Genomic DNA, 18,484 nt, shown 5'->3' with positions numbered 1-18,484 from the left:
AAAGCTGTAGGGTGTTATCAGGGTCCTCACTTGTCCAATCCTGATGGGCTTTTGCACCAAAAACCATGAGAGATCCCAGAGGAGGGGCTGCACAGCCCACCAGCATCACCACAGCTGCAAGGGAGCAAACTGGGAATCAGACACTGGCAATTACCAGCTCTGTTTATCATTCACTAAAATTTTCCCCAGCCTAAAAGTGCCCCACGGTCAGGGTGGGTGCCCACAAAGACTCCCTGAGGAGCAAGAAGGAGACTTGGCTTTGCGGAGCTTTATTTGCACGACCTCCCACTTTGCTACCAAAGAAAAGTAAATCCCCATGGCGGAGAAACGGGAAACACAGAAATTCTTGCTGATTATGCAAAAAGCCAAGTTTTTCTGGAGCTTTTTTTCTTTTCTTTTTTCTTTTTTTTTTTCCCCAGAACAATTTGACTTAAAATTGCTGCAAAAGTTGGAGAAATTGCAGGCCATGGTCCTCACATTCCTGCTTGATTTTTCCTTTTCAACCATTTCCGCCTTGATTTTGACTTTCTGAATGTTTTGGGCAGCATCTAGAGCAGTTACAGTCGGGTATCCAGGTTTGCGTAAACCTCTTTACTTCAGCACACAGGAGCAGTGCGGAAATGTTAGACGTGAGCACCTCTCATGTCTTTGTTAGCAATCATGTTAAAATAGGCAGGCGTTGAAGAAAAGAGGTTGAAATGTTTAATTAAAGACCAAAGGAGCCTTTCTGCTATCGATTCCTCCATCTCAGGAAGCTCTGCCGGGCAGCCTGCAGGGATTTCCTTCCCTTGGCTTCATCCTGCTGGCTCATGCTGGGGGGGGGGGGTCATCTTCATAGCTCTTCTATGGCTCCTGCTCCCTCCGAGGGGCCTGGGGCTTGCTTTGGCCTTTCCAGCAGCTCCCACTGGGTCCCTTAAGCTGCTGCAATCCCCTCAGGATGTTCATACCCTTGCACGGAGCCAGGACCTGCAGTACTGCATTTCTCTTGCAGAAAACGTAAGGAGAAGCCTAGAAAAATGCTCCGTGGATTGCAGGGAGGGAGCTCTGTGCACTCCAAATCTGGCTCTTTGTCCCCCTCGGAGCATGTCCCCAAGCCTGAGCAGACCACGGGGACACACGTAGGTTTGGTCTGTGGGCTGCAGAAAGAGCAGGATCCTTCTTCCAGCTCTGAGTTTTGGCCTGGATGAGCGGAGCTGCAAGCAGCAGCAAAACACTGCTGTTTAAATGATGCTCTCAAGTGCCACAAGCCCACGTGCTAACTGAAAGCTGGTGTTTTCCCATTCTAAAGGCTGCCTTCATTCTCAGATGCTACCACGAATATATGTTTCTCTCTGTCAGTAAGAAGTCCCAATATCTCCAAATATGAACCTTGATTATATTGCAACTACTGTTTATGACAATTTGCACACTCCAGGACCAAAAGGCAGCTAGAAATGCAAACACCACGGTGGTGTCGAACTCCAGGAGCTCTGAAAACCCCTGGCCAGGGGCACAGCCTGGTATGCTGCCCCTGCTCCTCAGGTTAGCTCCTGCAAGAGGATGTTTTACATCCTGAGACCCCGGGCAGTATCAGGGAACCTCCTTGGCACATGTCCTCTGGATTGCTTGTCCCAGGGCCAGCTGCTGCTTTCCAAAAATGGGAAGCTGAGGATTGGGGACCATTCCCACCAAGAGTTTTGGACGAAACCACCTTTTCTGTAGGTTTAGGTTGTTTGGAAGGACGGATGCAGGTTATTCTGCTTGCAATGATGTTGGCAGCAGAGAATGGCCCCCAGCCTGTTTTGTTTGCAAGTACAGACTTCGCCTTTGGGACGGAACCAAACCCAAGCCTTCAGCCGTGAGCTGGATTGGAGGAGACACAAGGGCTGGGCGTCACACCCCTCATTCCAGCCTGTGTTAGGCTGGTAATGAGTTCAGGAATCACGCCTGTGTTCTGAGAGGTGTGAAGGGATGGGCTAGGATGGGCTGTTTGTCTTCTGGGAGCTGGTAAACAGGAAAAGTTTAATTTAATGCCGTTGTCTTCCTTCGTAAGAGCACTGCTGTCTGCAGCTTCTTGCTGCTTCTGCTGGGAGTATGAAGACTCAGGCTTTGCTGGCAGGGGAGGATTTAGTTGCAAGCAGGCTTTGTCTGCAGGGTTATCCCTGCTGAGATCTCCTGTGACAGGAGAAGTGCATGTCAGCGTGCCTGTGCAGATGGCCCCTGGAAACTGGAGCTGCTGCAGGCATTGATGCTCTGGCCCTGGAGCTGAGCTGATGCTCTGCAGCTGGTAGTGCTCGGGGACATCTCTCCCTTACAAGGGTTATGCTGCAGTCTCCTTCCAGGCGTGAAGAGCATCTTTCCAGACCATACAATTTAGAGAGCCAGATGTCTTCATCAGATACAGAAATGTAAACAAGTGGCTATTGCTGCAGTACGCAACGCAACGCCGTGCATGCAGCTGAATAGTAGGGACGTGTCCCTCCAGCAGATCTGATGTCCACGAGGCCATTCCTTCTCATTCTGGCAGTTCACCAGCTGTGCTGTGATCTGGTGGCTAACAGCAAATGCCCCCAGGGCCAGAAGCACTGGGGTCCGTGCCCAGTGCTGTCACCAAACCACTGCGAGTCCTGTTCAGGCCTCTCTTTTTTTTTTTTTTCTTTTTTTTTTTTTCCCCTCTTTTCTGTGCTTTATTCTGCCCATCTTCAGATAGGGAATAATAAAATACCAGGTTCCCAGCCACTTTGCCCTCCTGGTCTGAAGATGTGGGGCAGTGCTGGGGGGCTGCTGAGCAGGGAGCTGATGTCAGCCGTGCTGTGAAGATCCTGGATTCGGACACCCGCTGGGCTGTGCGCTGGAAACAAAGAATTTGGCCTCAGCATTCTCAGCTGAGCTCATGAATGCAGAAAACAGTGCCTGGATATAGCCAGCAAGATTTGTAGGAGTTTTAGTGAAGCTGTCTCTGGGAAGGTTTTCCTTTGGCTGGGTGACATCTTCTGAGCCCCAGCACGGTGCGCCCCTTGGTGAGTTTGGAAGGGGGAGGTCGTGGTTTGCACCTTGCTTGCAGGATGCAAACATTGCTGAAGGTGGTGGTACACATACCCTTCTGCTCTGGTTCCCAGGGAGCCAACGGGGCCGGACCATCCTCCTTTTCCCTTTTTGCACTGCAGATGTTCCCTTGGTTCACAGAGCAGTCCAAATTGGCAGAGGCCTCGCTTCAGCCCTGGATCGGATCGAGACACAGCAGAAGCCCAGGCCAGGCTGAGCAGCTCCTCTGGTGAAAATCCTGCCTGGTGGGAGCTGGCTGCACAGCCAGCAGAGCCAGAGCAATGCACAACAGCTGGGAAAACGTTTGCCAAAAGCAGTACCCTGTGGCATTGCAGAGTGTCCAAGGCCAGGGCAGCAGGTCTGTAAGGATCAGGGACACTCAGGCTGTCCTGCAGGGGGGTGAGCAATCCGTCTCCTTAGGGCATTGCGACAGTTTGGGTTGGTGAGCTTATTTTAACTCGTTTGGAGGATGGGGAAGGATGCCTGTGGTGAGCCATGTGGCAGCGGGGAAGGAGAATGCTTGTCATCTCCCTTCCCTTGCTGAGAACTTTGCAGAGATGTGGATGAAGGGCAAGGGGTCTCCATACCTCCTGGGCCAGCTCATTCAGTGCTTGAGAAATGCTTCTGCACGAGGAGCAGGATGATGGATGATGCCCTCAGGCTGTGTGGCTCGAGCCACACGTTAACTTAAGCGTGCACAAATATGTCCCTAACAATGGAGGAGATTAGGTCAGGTTTTTTTTTCTTTTTTTTTTTTCTGGGAGCTGACAGTCTTTGATAAGTTTTCCTTCTGGAAGTGAAGAACTCTCACATTTTCCAGTACAAGATAACATCTTTGCTTCCAGATCTTTGCAAGAGCTAAAGTAAAAAAAAAAAAGAAAAGGAAACAGAAATCAGAATTTTCCTCCCTGACCTTCTCCTAACTTTCTCTAGAGATGCTGTTTGTTGCTGTGTTTGGAAGGGCTTGTTCCTGTCCCAGCAGATCTGCCAATACAGGGCGGCTGCCGAGGTCGGGCTGGACGGGAGCGGGGAGGTTGTGCAACCTTCCACTGCTGCTGCTGGATCTCAGATCAAGGTCAACACAAACTAGCAGCAGCCTAAGTGAAATGATTTGTTTATCCAAAGCCGTTTTCTGCTGAAGAAACTACACTCTCCTTACAAGCACTAACCCTGATGTCACTTTTGGCAGAAAGCTACTTAATGGTGTGACCTAATTTCAGATGACCACCACTGGCAGGAGCGCGGCTAGTATTCAAAAAGTTTGTATTCCATAACCATGCTTTTGTGTAAGGGATCATAGAATCACAGAATCATTAGGGTTGGAAAAGCCCTCCAGGATCACCTGGCCCAACCACCCCCCTACCACCACTGTCCCCCACCAAACCATGTCCCCAAGCACCACGTCCAGCCTTGCCTTGAACACCCCCAGGGACGGGGACCCCACCACCTCCCTGGGCAACCCGTCCCAACGCCTGACCGCTCTTGCTGAGCAGAAATGTCTCCTCATTTCCAGCCCGAACCTCCCCTGGCACAACTTGAGGCCGTTCCCTCTGGTCCTATCCCTGGTTACCTGTGAGCAGAGGCCGACCCCCAGCTCCCCACCCCTTCCTTTCAGGCAGTTGCAGAGAGCAATAAGGCCTGCCCTGAGCCTCCTCTTCTCCAGCCCAAACCCCCCCAGGTCCCTCAGCCGCTCCTCACAGGACTTGTGTCCCAGGCCCTTCCCCAGCTTCGGAGCCCTTCTCTGGACACGCTCCAGGGCCTCGATGTCCTTCTGGTAGCGAGGGGCCCAAAGCTGAACCCGGCACTCGAGGTGCGGCCTCACCAGAGCAGAGCCCAGGGGGACGAGCACCTCCCTGCTCCTGCTCGCTGCACTACTCCTGACACAAGCCAGGACACCGCTGACCTTCTTGAATGGAAACGTATTTGTGAGGGTGTTGCAGCTTGCAGTAATTGTGCTGGGTGCTCTCTTTTTGTCTTGGCAGTTCTTTGTTTTCTGCCATGGGCTCCTGCAGCTCTCCCAGCTCCTGGTCTCCGGCTACCTGAAGAGCTCCATCTCCACCATCGAGAGACGATACGGCCTCTCCAGCCAGACATCAGGGCTGCTCGCTTCCTTCAACGAGGTGAAAACCAGCTTGTTTCCCCTGTCCACCCAGCAGACGCTCTCCCTGCCCTCCTGTCATTCCCTCGCCCAGCATTTCTGAGGTCTGTGTCCCTCAAACCAGAAATGTTCTGAGCATTTCTGACTTGTGTCCCGCTGCAGGTTGGGAACACGCTGCTGATCGTCTTCATCAGTTACTTCGGGAGCCGAGTGCACAGGCCTCGCTTCATCGGCTGCGGCGCCATCCTGGTCTCCTTGGCCGGGTTCCTCATGTCGCTCCCTCACTTCATCACAGGGCCCTACGAGTACGACCAGTCCGTTGCCAGTAGGTACTCTAGGAACTTATTTTATGCCTTTTGGGACAGATAATGGAAATGATCTTCTCTTGAGGTGTCAGGAGCTGCCAGCTGCAGGTTTAATGTCAAGGAGTTTTAATTTTCCAAGAATTAAACAGGCCTCTGGTTCCCCTTGTCTTTTGCACCTCCGTGCTGCAGGCAAGCTCTGGGTAGCAGGACGGTTTTCCCAAGACTTCAGGGCTTTCATCTCCCACGAGTTGTGCCAAGCCGACCTCACTCATGTCAGCTTCTTCCTTATTTTCATTTCCATGACCTCAGTAAGGTGTGGTGAACGTTATCACCCGAAGCCTTTTACAGGAAGGAATCAGAAGAGGTGTGCAAGGAGCCCAACTTGACCCAGAGGGGCAGCGGAGGGGTGAAGGGCCACTGTCTTCAGCAGGGAGCAGCAATCCCACAGCCACCCCCTCCTGCTTTGGGGCATCTCCCCTGGCTGCCCTGTGCACCTGAGATCTCCTTGAGCTTTGAAGTTTTAGACCCCCTCCAAAAATCAGCCTCTCATGGGAGACACACAGGTAGATGTTGCTCATGGAGAACAGGGGCAGGGTGGATTTGGGATGTTATTCCTGAAAGGTGAAGAGATAAGAAGGAGAGAAAGAAGGGAGGGAGGGAGGGAGGGAGGGAACATCTCTCATGTTACTCCCCAAATCCTGCCATGCAGCTCCAGCAAATCCTTTAGAAGCCTCCAATAAATGGCTTTTCTCTGGCTCGTCAGAGAGAGAGCAGCTGCTTTGCTCAGCTATGGCCAAGAAAGGAAGATTTAATAGGTGAATAATTCTCAGATGCCAATGGGGTCAGATGCTAACGACAGTTTGGAAACAATTAGCCATGTATTCTAGGAGCAGCTCGTGCAGGTGGCCCTGTGTCAAGCACTCAGAGTTACAAGTGATTTGGGGTATAACCATGGAAATCCTGCTATAAACACTTCCCCTTGGGTATTTAAGGGAGATAGGGATGCTACAGGATTCCTAATCAGTTCTATCACTCAGGCAGTTTTGTAATCCATTTCTGGGTAAAATGAGTTCTCATTTCCTGAGCAGTGAGTCACAAAACCTGCAGTTTTCCTCACTTTATTGTGATATCCATCAGAGAACCTGGAAGCGATCTCTGCTCTGCTTTTTCAGTGGAGGTAGCTTTCCATGGCACGCACATCTGTCTCGCTGCGAACATCTGCAGAGTAACCTTTGCATTGGTGCCCTTTCATCATGACCCTACCCAGTTCCCTGTCCATAGGTGTCTATTTGGTTTGGGATTTCCTTTCACCGACGTTTCCCACCCGACATCTGTTGCGTGCACATCCACGTGCTTGCTGCTCTCTCCAGAAAACCTGCTCTCTCCTGACAGAGCCTCTTAAACCTGCTCCCCTTGTCCCCGCAGGCATGTTCAGCAACACCACCGACCTGTGCCAGCCTGAGGGGCCGGAGTCCCAGGGGAACCTCAGCGACACTGGATGTGCCCCCCACACCGCCAGGGAGAACCACGAGGTTCTCCTCGTCATGTTCATCGCCCAGGCACTGCTGGGCATCGGCGGCGTCCCCATCCAGCCCTTTGGGATCTCCTACATCGATGACTTTGCCAGCGAGCAGAACTCCCCCCTCTATTTGGGTAAGGCGGGGAACGTTGGAGAAAGAGGGGAAACCAGAATTAGCCCTCTGTAGCAAGGCCAGATAGCACTCGTTTGCACTAATGAGAGCTTGCTCTAGCCCTTCTGCTCTATCCAGCACCGGGAAGGTTTCTCCAAATTAGTGGATTTGCTCCAAGCTTGGACAGACTGCAGACACCAGTGCTGGGAAATGTGATTTAGGGGAGAGTTTGGGATTACTGGGATTTTTGGCCTGCGAGTGAAAGCCAGAGAGAGACACAACAACCGTGTCCAATGAAAAGGCTTCAACAAGGAGAAATGAAATAATCTCCTCCCTGTGTTCACAGAAGGCAGCTGTAGGCTTAAGATGCAGAAATTAAAACTTTGTTTAGGGATGGGGTAAATGGTAGGAAGCTAAAGCAGGAGGATCGACCATCTGGGAGGTGGGCAAGCATCCTTCAGCGTACAGGGTGCTGGAGAACAGCTTGGGCAGCCTGCGAGGGATTTTCCAGAGCAGCGGGATGGATGAGATGGCCCTTGTAGGTCCTTCGAGCTCTTTTCCAGCTGCTATCTGTGACAGCCTTTTGAACTGGACGGACCAGCAAGGGTGGCTCAAAAGCATGTCATTACCATCAAGAAAGTGGAAGTACCACATCAAATTTTGCTCCAGTACGCGCTGGAGACCTTTTCAGCATATTTAAACAGATCATCTGTCAGATAGGAGTGGAATCCTCAACGTGTTTGATATCTTCATCAGTAATTCACACAGGAGAGTTTGCTGATAACTTTTATCTCCGTTCCCCTGTAATGAAGAGTCAGTAAACTGTGATACTGAAGAAAGTGATTCAGACAGCATGATGAGTTCCTTGAGCAACTTTGTGTTTCCCAGATTTATTATGTCAAGGGGCACATCTTGTTTCTGGGTGTATTTCAGCTTTTCTAAGAGGCTGGAGAAAAGTAGCAGGAAAAACCTGAGTTTTGCAAAACCTTTCCTGCAAAGGGAGCCCAGGAAGCACAGGGTTGTTATTGCCATAGATAGGATAGGTCCCCACAGGAGACAGATCAGAAAGCTGGTGGGGAAACAGCCCGCACTGGAGGCAGGTGTTGTGGACCCTGGTACTGCCTTGAGCCACCTCGTGTCCCCCGTGGTCCCTTCATGTGTGGCTGAGCCCCTCTCTGCTCCGATCTCTACAGGCATCTTGTTCTCCGTGACTGTCATTGGGCCGGGGGTGGCCTTCATGCTGGGCTCTGCCATGCTGCGTTTTTACGTCGACATCGACAAAGTCACCGAAGGTGAGTGTAGGCACCTCTGGAGAGCCGTCCATCACCCTCCGTGCTGCGTGAACCAGCAGCAGTCCAGCCCCTCGCTGGGCATCCTGACCCCCAAGGGCTGAGGGTGCAACCCATAGAGCATATTCTGGCTCTCTTTGCTTGTTGTCTCACCTGGTAAATCGCTTCCAGCACCCAGGGATGCTCTGGAACTGGTCTCATCAAATCTGGGGTGGATGCCCCAGATGTGTGTGTCCTTCCCATCCAACCTGGGTTGCTGGAATCCTGTATTTAATCATTGCTTTCTCCTCCTTCAGACCTGAGGGTCATAGAGTCATAGAATCATGGAATATCCCGAGTTGGAAGGGACCCAAAAGGATTTCTCAGCCCTGGGTTGCTGCCAGGTCTGGTTAGGGGGATGCTCATTTTCACTGTGCTTTTAGAGCAGACCTCATTTCCACTCTTCTACAATTCTTATGCCATATGCCAGAAAGAACAGTGGGAGCATCTTGCCTCCAACCAGCACTGGGGAGGAGGGGGGATGTGGAGGACAAGTAAAAACCAGAGAAACATGGAAGAGAAAGATGAAGGGGAGAAATAAGAGGCAAGGAGTGGACAATGGGTACCAGGACTCAGATGGGAAAAAGCAAAGGGAAAGGTAGGATGGGAGGAAGGTGATAATAAGTAAAAGGGAAAAGCCAGGTAGTTCAGGAGAGGAGCATGAAAGGGATTTCCTTTACAAGCTTTATCTCTCCCTCAACCATGTTACCAAGACATTTTGTAGTCATCTCCTTTTTTGGCTGCTCTTGAAAGCTGGTCTGGAGCACAAGTGGATCTTTCCCAGCTATTATCAGAGCAGATACACATTATACAGCATATCCTCACGTGAGGAAAACAACTGACAGGCTCCTTTGGGTGGTGACCAGAGCACCAGCGCAGGGGGTGGATGAGCAGTGGGTGCTGGTGCTGCAGGTGAAGCTTTGGCTCCTTCTTGGAGCCTCAAGCTCATTCCTGCTCATGGATTTCACCAGAGGTTTTTTCACCTGGACTTTGTCACTGTATATTTTTATGATCTTATATTTTTATGATGTTTACAAAGTAAGAACGTGGTTTACAATGCCTCCTCCTATCAGAAAACCTCCAAGCTTATTACTGCAGTAATACATCCTCCTCACTGGCTGGTGAACCTCAGAGAGGTCTCTGTAGTCCAGACAAGTGAAGACTCCTGGCCATGAACCCCAGATGCACTAAGGAGATCTGTGCTAGGGAAAGCAAACTTACTATAAGGCATGATCTTTCACTTACCCCTTGCCACCCTTACAAAGTTGACTGGGACCGTGCCATGTTTTTTCACTGCAAGCCCACCACCACAGCTGTATGCCGTATCTCTGCCGAGATGATGGACGAGCTCTCCCCAGGCCACATGCAGCAGCAGGGAGTGGGATTCCTTCTCCTGTTGAGCTGAGAGCAGGAAGCCAGGATGGACTTCATCTAGATCCTCTAGAATCATATATATCAGCCTCTGAAGGGTGAAGAAGTGGGAAGCTCTACGACATCCTTGTCCCAGTTACTCCCATCCAAAGGGCTGAGTGAGGTTTTAGACACCCTGGTGACACTGAAAAATGCACTGAGATTTAGCAGCATGCCGTGGCCCAGGTGCAAATGCTGCTCAGGCCCCAAAACTGATGATCCTCAGGTTGGGAGCCACTGCTGTGGAGCACACGGATGTCTTGCATGTCTGGGGCCACCCAGCACCATCCCTTTGGGGTCCCTCTGGTCATCCTTGACTAAATGCTGTTCTGTCCATTTGTGTTGCAGACGAGGTCCAGCTCACGAACAGGGACCCGCGGTGGGTCGGCGCCTGGTGGCTTGGCTTCCTAGTGGCAGCCAGTCTTGTGGCCGTGTCTGCAGTGCCCTACTTCTTCTTCCCACGGGAAATGCCAAAAGAGGTAGGAGAGGTGCTGCGGGTTGCCCTTGTGGCGTTGCACTCAAATACGGCGTTCCTCAAAGTCAGCTGTGAGCTGTGCTTTGGTCTCACCTCTGGGATGTGATAATTGCACGGTGGCACACCAAAATAGCACAGAAGCGTAGGAATGTTCAGCACCAGGCAAACCCAATGCAGATGGACGTCCTGCCTTCTCCTGGCCCACATGGAGATGGGACTCCCCACTTCCCTGGGGAAGCAATGGTCCTGCTCCTTCTGCCTTGTCTCGTTTGGGAGCTGGTGGCAGCTGCTGCACTGCTGGCCCTTGTTTCCCTTCAGGAGGATCACATGTGCCTGAGGAGGATATCAGCCCCATTTCATAGGAAATATGAATGGTGCATCACCAGCCTTTCCTTAGAAGTGGGTTGTGCCTGGGGGTGTTTGAAATACTGAGGCTGGTGGGTAGTTTGTTTCATTTCTACTGCAAAAAAAAAACAAAACAAAACAAAACAAACCACAACCCTTTTCAACACTCACTTGTCCATGGGGCTCCACCATCCAGCTTTGCCCATCACCTCTGTGTTTTCTACCAGGGTCTTGATCTCTTTGGAGCCCTGCTGAGTGTGTTAGGGCTTGCGCCAGCACGTGAAATGGCTCGTGAGCTTCCCAAGCGCTTTGCTGGCTGCGGGTCCTGGCTTTCTGGCAAATGGCATGTTGTGGAGAATAATTCAAAACAAATAGTTTCTTCTAGAGAAGAAGCCTTCCCTTTGCGGGGAGGCTTTGAATGCTGTTGGTTATTGGAGTTCCTTGGATGCGCTTAGCTGGTGCAACTGTGTTCCTCTCGATGTCTTGGCCATGCTCCAGCCTGTTTAATTGCCTTTCACATATCTTTTGTTTTGGAACACTGTCAAACTTTCTTGTCTAAACAAGTACATGCTCTGCCTGGTGCACAATAATTCCTCATTTCTCTGAAATTTCTGTGGTGATGAGCGATTCTTATAAAGATTTAAGGTTCACCTACTTTGTACAGTGCAACCTGTTGTACCGTTTGCACTTCTGGGGAATACGGCGATCCACCCCTGGGTTTTACACGCGGTCAGGTTCCTCTAACAGCCGCAGTCCTGCGAGGTAACGGGGTGGAAAATCATCCTTTGCAGGATGAGGGTGACACTGAATGCAACGGGCCTGATTTATCCTTGTGAAGCTTGGTTCACTTTAAAATCATTACGGATGATCTATATTAGCAAAACCTGCTCGGTGTGCAATATGGGTGCACTCCTTATTGGCAGAAAGGTTCTTTATTAGGGCTGCTGAGAATATTAATTTCATGGATGGCTCTTGAGGGAAAATAACGTGCTTCATACTAAACCAACTGTACTTTTACAAGTGCTGCACTCTGATCAGTGTGATCAGTTTTTCAGAGTTTTCCAGAGATTGTCTGGATAGTGATATAAAAAAACAAACAACAAACAAAAAGAACAACAAAACCAGCAGGACATCCTCTCACTCTACTGGCTGCTAACTGTAAGGGATGCTCCCACATGGCTGAGCATCCATTTATCTCTTTGCAGCCCAGGTTTTACTTGAATTTCTCCTCATTCTACCATTTCACCCAGAAAGCCTTTGGAAACTGCTTAGAGTTTAAAAATATAAAGAAATACTCCAAGTGATGGCAAAGTTCTGCCTCCCCCTTGCAGGGTGGGAGATGCCAGGACCTGGTGAACCCAGCAGCTGGGCTCGTGCCCATCCCATCGGGGTCTCAGCACTGCCAGCAGCAGCAAAGGGTTCTGCTTTAAAAAAAAGCCTTTTTAGAAACTTTCCCAGAAGCTGTTGTGGGTAGAACCTCTATCTGCTGTGGAAGCATTCAGAGCTCTGTAGGAATTCTGCATTTGCGTGGGAGATTTTCTGGAGTTATTGCAGAAAAAAGTAATAATATTGTTTTCACTTGCTTGCCCCTGCAGTAAATCAATGTTCAGCTAAAGGTAAAACACGATCACTTTTTTGTCACAAAGGGCAGCCACCTTTCCTCTCCAGTGAGCTGGAGGCAGCAGCATTTCTAAGGCCACCCAATTACTACACTCATCATTGAGCTCATTAGAGAGACACTTCCCCTACAACAGAGCATCAGCCGGGGATGTGCTGCAGGAAGGATGGGCAGAGATGGGAAGAAATTTGTCACGGGAAGGAAACGTGTGTCTCCAGGCAAAGCTTGATGCTAATAAAGCATTGACCCCAGGTTTGCCTTTGTCTGCCCCAACTGGAGCAGCTTTGCCAGTTGCGTGGGACTTGCAAGCATTTGAAGGCATCAGCTTGGACTTTTCCCCATGTTTGCAAAGCCCCGGCACAATATCTCACCCACACCCAATGCATCCAGGCACGGCAGCCGTGATAAAACACGGGAAAAGCGCAGCTCTGCTCTGCCAAAGGTGAAGCCCAAGGGTTTCTGCACCACCTGCTGTGGGCTTCATTTCTCAGAGGCCAGAAAGGAACCTCAAACCCCCGGCCAGGCTGTCCTTGCACCGCTTGCTGCCTGCAGACTGTGCACGTCGCTGTAGATGATGGAACTGCCTGGGAACAAGCTGCCGGTACCTTTCCCCATGGCAGAGCCCACCAAGCAAGATCACCGTAGCAAAGGCTGGCCCATGGCTCTGTCCTTCTCGCTGCTGAAAGTGCTAATTCTCTTCTCTGATTCCCACCCCACCTTCATTTTCCTTTCTTTCTCCTGGCTCACTCGTTGTATCTCAGCTCAGCTCTTGGTGGTCTCTCCAAACCAAGGTCTCTGTCCTCCTCAGTGGGCATCATCCAGCAAACTGGATAACTCTGTCTTTTTGGAGGTTTATTTGTCTCTTCCCATCAGCCAAGAAAGATCTATATTATTTATTCTACAACCACATTTCAGCTTTGGCTTTACTTTACAGCTTCTTTCTTTGAAGTTCCTGCAATGACTTTTGCACTTCACATGAACACGTTTTGCACTTAATGTGAACAGAGTTCAGTCTTTTGATCTTTTCTCTCATAAATCAACCACTCTATACCCCTCTCTTGATCTTTTCTCATAAATCAATCACTCCGGACCACTCTTTTGACCTTTTCTCACAAATCAATCACTCCAGACTCCGAACATTTTTGTTCCTCTGCTTTGAAACTCGTCAGCAAGTTTCTAGCACCAAAACATCCTGAATAACACGACTTGAGGACAATCACAGCAAAGCTATAAAGTTGTCAGGATCTCGGGTGGAGGATGAGAGGAACAGGCTTTTATTGGACAAACTGCTTCCAGTCAAAACCAGTTTTTTCCTAATAATTCCAGTTTAATGCTGTCTCCATGATCCTGAACCATTTCTCAGGGTTTTGTCCTGGACTGTGGGGAACTACAGCCTTTGAGTATTTTCCTGTGCGGCCAGTTTGCTCACTGCTCTATCATCTATACCTGGGTTCGATGAGGGAAAAGTGCCATATGGAGCACCCCGAACAAAAGCAGAGGCATTACCCTTGTTCAGTACATCTGGCGTGCAAGACCTGTCTTGCACACTCCATTATCTGCCTGTTTGGGTTTCGTTTTGTGGCTCCAAAGCCATCATGCAAAGCCAACCATCTCCCAGGCACCGTGAGAAGGGGGTGGCTGGCGCTGCCCGGCCGCCCTGGCAAAGCCTCCCCTGCAATGCCAGCACACATTAAATGCAAATGGCTTCGTGGATGATTTTATGGGAAGCAGGTCAACACATCCCTGTTGTGTCCAAGCCCTGGCAGTTCTGGTTTACTGTCACTCAGTCCCCATCAGATAATAGCCCATTACACCAGTGCTCACCCCCAGACCTCCGAGAACACAGTTCCAGGAACTTGCATCCTTGTGTGTTCCATGGCTGCACCATACGTTCCTGTGGAGATGGACCTGAGCTATTTGTTGTTGTCCTCATTTCCAGAAGTGCAGCTGAAATTCCTATTTTTCAGCCCTAAAGTACATGGCTACGCTCTTTGCACAGAGTTAGGTTTGGTTTCTGTTATTGCAGCCCTCTAGTTGCCTAGGTTTTCCTGCTTGGTATACCAGCCCCTTCTGTATGCACAATTCCCATCTGCCTTCTCCTCTGAAGATGAAGTATGACAAGTCTTCTTACTGTGCTAAGGGGATTGCTGAAAATAGCTGGGGATTCTGCACTGAACCACTAAGGAAGCCACTGGCACCTCACAGCAGCTCAGTCCATCCCTCTGGGATGCTCTGTTCTCTTCTCCTATTTAGCAATGTTGTGTTTAGTTTCCAAGTTTTCGCGTTCTCCAGTTTAACTCTTGTTTTCCCATATGGTGCTGCACAGAGAGACTAGACCTGGTGGGTTCCCTGTATTTATTTAAACACTGGTGCTGTTGAAGAGGGAGAACAGGCTGCCGAGATCCATCCACCCTAACCCAAGGTTGCCCATCCAGCTGGGGACATGGGGATGCAAACCAGAAGAGATGAATGGGTTGACATCTCTTTCGTGTTGGGTCCTTCTTCATCAAGGCTTCACGTGTGGTGCTTTGGCTTGGAGAAGTGCAAAAACAAGGCTGAAAGGAAGCACAAACATGAAAAGAACCACGCCTCTACGTCACAGGAAAGCCACCAAAGGGAACCTCACGGTACAGCTGAAGACCACTCAGTGTACATCCGTGCAAACTCCATCTAACTCAGCAAATCCAGTGCATTTATGTTTATGAGCTGCTCAGCTCCACAGACAGCTTCACTGTGCTCCGTGGTTTCTGCTCAGGACCCACCACTTGTGTTCTCCTGCTAGAGGTGGGTGGAGGCACCGTCCTGCTGCCAGCAAGTCCATCTCCTGTAAGACAGGTTGGAGAGGATGGAAATGGCCAATGGATTCAGTCCTTTGCAGAATGGAGAAGCAGATTTTGGGGGACATTTCATTGTGGGGCTGAAGGGATGTGAAATGTAGGAGTGCTCAGGGCGTGCAGCAACACAATGGCTCTGTGGTGGCCCCCAAAGTGCATCTCCTGGGATTTTGACTCTTTCTCTAGGGCAGATGAGTCCCCTGTTGATCATCTCTCCAGGTTTTGCTTTGAATTACCCCCAGATATTTTGAGGAGATGCTTGGGTACAGAAGGGAGCACCAAGATGGACGTGCAGCCGCAATCTGGAGACCTCTGTGGCGGAGCAGAGGGTTAGGAAGTCACCCCTGTCTCCCATGGATAAACCCATCCATCTAGGCAGCACCTCACGCCACGGGGAATGGAGCTGGCAGATCCAGGACAGCAGCCTGCAGACTGCATCAACTTGTTTCATCCCAAAAAGCACCTGCTGCATGGTGGCAGCAGCAGGGAGTGCATGGAGAAACCTTGAAAATGTGTCCTGGCTACATATACCTGCAAGAGCTTGGGATGACATTGCTTGTTGAGGTTTGGGAACGTCTGCCCTCAAGTCCTGAAGCAGAAGGTCCGTGATGAGGAGACGCTCCCACAGGTAGAACACAGCCAGCACCGCCCCGAAGATGCCCTGTGGGCACTGGTGCTGCTCTGGGCCACGCCAGGGGATTGTACAGGTGAGCCCAGACCTGCAAGGAGCAGCCTCCTGTCCTGCTGGCTGGGAGCTCCCCAGCCCGCCGAGGGTACCTGCAGGGTGCAGAGAGCCGACAGCTCTGCCTGGCGGTGGCCTCGGACTCCGTGTGAACTTCCCAGGTCCCATGTGTTGGGGTGGCAGTGACTCGCCCCTTCTGTGCAGCAGGGACGTTGTGCAACAGTTCTGGGGAGAGGAAGTGAAAATAACCTTCAGTTTCTGTCTTGGGACAAATTGTCCTGGTTTATTCGAACCCTCCCACATTGATCCAGCAGTGACCTGGCGCGCTCCCAGGGCACACGGAAAGCCAAAAAGGAAAATATCCCACAGGGAACTCTTAGAAGTTTGCTCCTTTTTGTGTTACTGCCTGTTGGAGAATGGTTAAAGAGCTGGGGTGGGGAAATCAAAGGGTTTGTCAGAAAGCTTTGTCCTCAGTGCCACGGGGCTTTGGTGCTCTGAGGTTTCCCTGTTAAAGCCCCCAGAGCACCAGCAAAAGCAGCTTGGAAAGACAATCTGGGGAGCATCTGGAGGCCAAGTAGCACTGGCATGCAGGTGCCTGCCTTACTGGAACAGATTGGTCTCAATGGTCGGATTTTCCCCAGGGAGCTTTAAAGACCGGCACAAACGGCAGCTTAAAAATAGCCAGTTTTGCCTGAGCGAGGCTGTGGGCTGGCTATTTTAACACGCTAGGAAACGGGGGCCCTGGTGGGACCCACATGCGCTGGAAGAGGCATAAAGGAGTATTTGTAGGGAGCACGACCTTGTCAGGAGGGAAATTAGTCCTTTTTTGGTCTATGAGGTTTAGCATTTTGTTTGTTTAATACAAAAAATGGGTTCACTGACCTTGTTTTTCACTGAGCCTGGAGCACGAGGTTCTGCACAGCCAGAGGGGAACTCTGCAGAATTCCCAAATTAAGCAAAGAAAACTTCTCTGTCACGGAGCAGGTCACTTATCCCTTCTTCCTGTGGTGTACATGAATTAAACCGGGCTGCCCTTGTCGCAGGTGCAGTAGCCAGGATCCCGGCTCGCAGGCGAGCCACCTTCATCCGCCTTTCCTGCAAAGCAGGTCCTGCTCCTCCCCTGGCTCCCAGCCCTGCTCCATTGTAGCTGATTTATTCATGTCTGTGCTTGGAAGTGGAGGATTTCCCCCACTCAAGGTCAGGCTGGGGATGCTCTTCCTAATGCAAAGCCCGGTGCTTGAGGAGCTGCAGGAAGGGATCTGCTCGGGGAGGCTCTGCTCGAGTGCGGGTTGGACCAGACGATCTCCAGAGGTGCCTCCAATGTCAAACGTGATCCAAATGTGATCACAGCCCCACAGCCTGGCACCTCGGGGCCCCGCGCTGGGCTCTCGCCACCAGCTCCAGGCCTCTCTGGCCCCAGGAGCACCCCAGGGGCGGCCTCCCCAGCGCGGAGCAGAGGGGCAGGATCCCCTCCCTGCCCCTGCGGGCGCTGCTTTGCCCCGTGCAGCCCAGGATCCCTGCAGCCCTCTGTGCCCGAGGGCCCCCAGCTGGCTCCCAGCAGCTCGGTGCCCACCAGGCCCTCAGGACACACATCTTGGGGGGACTTTGCAGGCTGGGAGCCTCCCAAACATCTGCTTTGGCTGGTGCTTCCTCGGGGTCCCAGCTAAGGTCTCCCCAAAACCAGCGTGCCTCCTCCACCCCCCGAACGTATCCAGAGAGCGTTAGATAAAAAAGGATTGCAAAAACCAGGAATGCGGTGCGGGCCCCTTCATTGAACCCTCCAAGGAACAATGTTGAAAAATCCAAGCTCGGGGGCGTTTTGCAAGGCGCTTCCCACGCTCATTTGTTTTCGTTTGACAAGAACGCCGCCGCAGACGGCCGGGAAGCAACACACAACCGAGTGGTGCTATTTCACCTGCCAACTCCGGTGTGCCAAACCACCAGCGCAGAGTAATGCTAAAATCCCCAGCTGCAGGAGCGCAGCGTGCCGGTGCCCAGCGAGTGGGCAGGATTTACCCCCTTCCCTCCGCCGCTTGCTTTCCCAGCATCCAAACATGCCTGCTTCACCCTGCAGGAATGCGTTTCCCGATCCATTCAGGCAGCAGAAATGTATCGCGGGGCCACGCCGCTGCGGGGAGAGGAGTTTGCCTTCTCCTCGAGGGCTTTGCTTTGCGCGCAGAGAGCAGCTGCTGCTCGGCGCTGAGGCAGCAGATGCGCACAGAGATGTCCTGCTCATGCCGAGGCATCCCGAGCTGGGGGGGTTTTGTCCTGGGGATGTGGGTTGTGTCCTGCACGTGCCGGCAGTGCCCAGCAGGCTGTTACCCCTCCGAAATGCCAGCAGCTGGCATTTGAGGAAGCCGCAGTCAGTAACAGCTTGAATGCATTTTTGGAAAGGACTGCAGTTCTAGCACCTGCGTTTCTGGTCCTATGAGACGCCCTAATGGAAAAAACGAAAGGAAGCTGGATTTTGTCTTTGCATTTGAAAAATTAAAAAAAAAAAACAAACAAGAATCTCCAAGCTCTACCAATGACAACCAGGAAAGGAGTTATAAAAATCCCACTGCTGCCTTGCAGAGGCTCTTGAGAAGAGATTGTGGTATTCACAGCACGGGACATTTTGACCTCTGCAGTGTTTAATAATCATTCTTGTTTTCAGAGAAATGGACATCATTTTAGCTGATGAGCTGTCCAGTTCTTTGGAGGAATTAACATCTAGTTTCTATTGAATTAACTC

General features: G+C 51.2%; 1 protein-coding gene across 2 annotated transcripts in view; it reads left to right on the top strand.

Moving 5' to 3' along the window:
- Nucleotides 1-18,484, top strand: part of SLCO2B1 (solute carrier organic anion transporter family member 2B1) — a 52,639-nt gene that overhangs the window by 16,512 nt on the left and 17,643 nt on the right. For both annotated transcript variants that reach the window (XM_080574358.1, XM_080574359.1), the window contains exons 3-7: nt 5,007-5,144; nt 5,285-5,447; nt 6,853-7,080; nt 8,252-8,350; nt 10,145-10,275. In XM_080574358.1, the coding sequence (XP_080430484.1) occupies nt 5,007-5,144; nt 5,285-5,447; nt 6,853-7,080; nt 8,252-8,350; nt 10,145-10,275 (759 nt within the window). The remainder of the gene's footprint in view (nt 1-5,006; nt 5,145-5,284; nt 5,448-6,852; nt 7,081-8,251; nt 8,351-10,144; nt 10,276-18,484) is intronic.

This window comes from Anser brachyrhynchus (assembly GCF_964034855.1).
Source record: "Anser brachyrhynchus genome assembly, chromosome: 1".
In the NCBI taxonomy this organism is placed as follows: domain Eukaryota; kingdom Metazoa; phylum Chordata; class Aves; order Anseriformes; family Anatidae; genus Anser; species Anser brachyrhynchus.
This window is presented reverse-complemented; position numbering and strand designations above follow the sequence as displayed.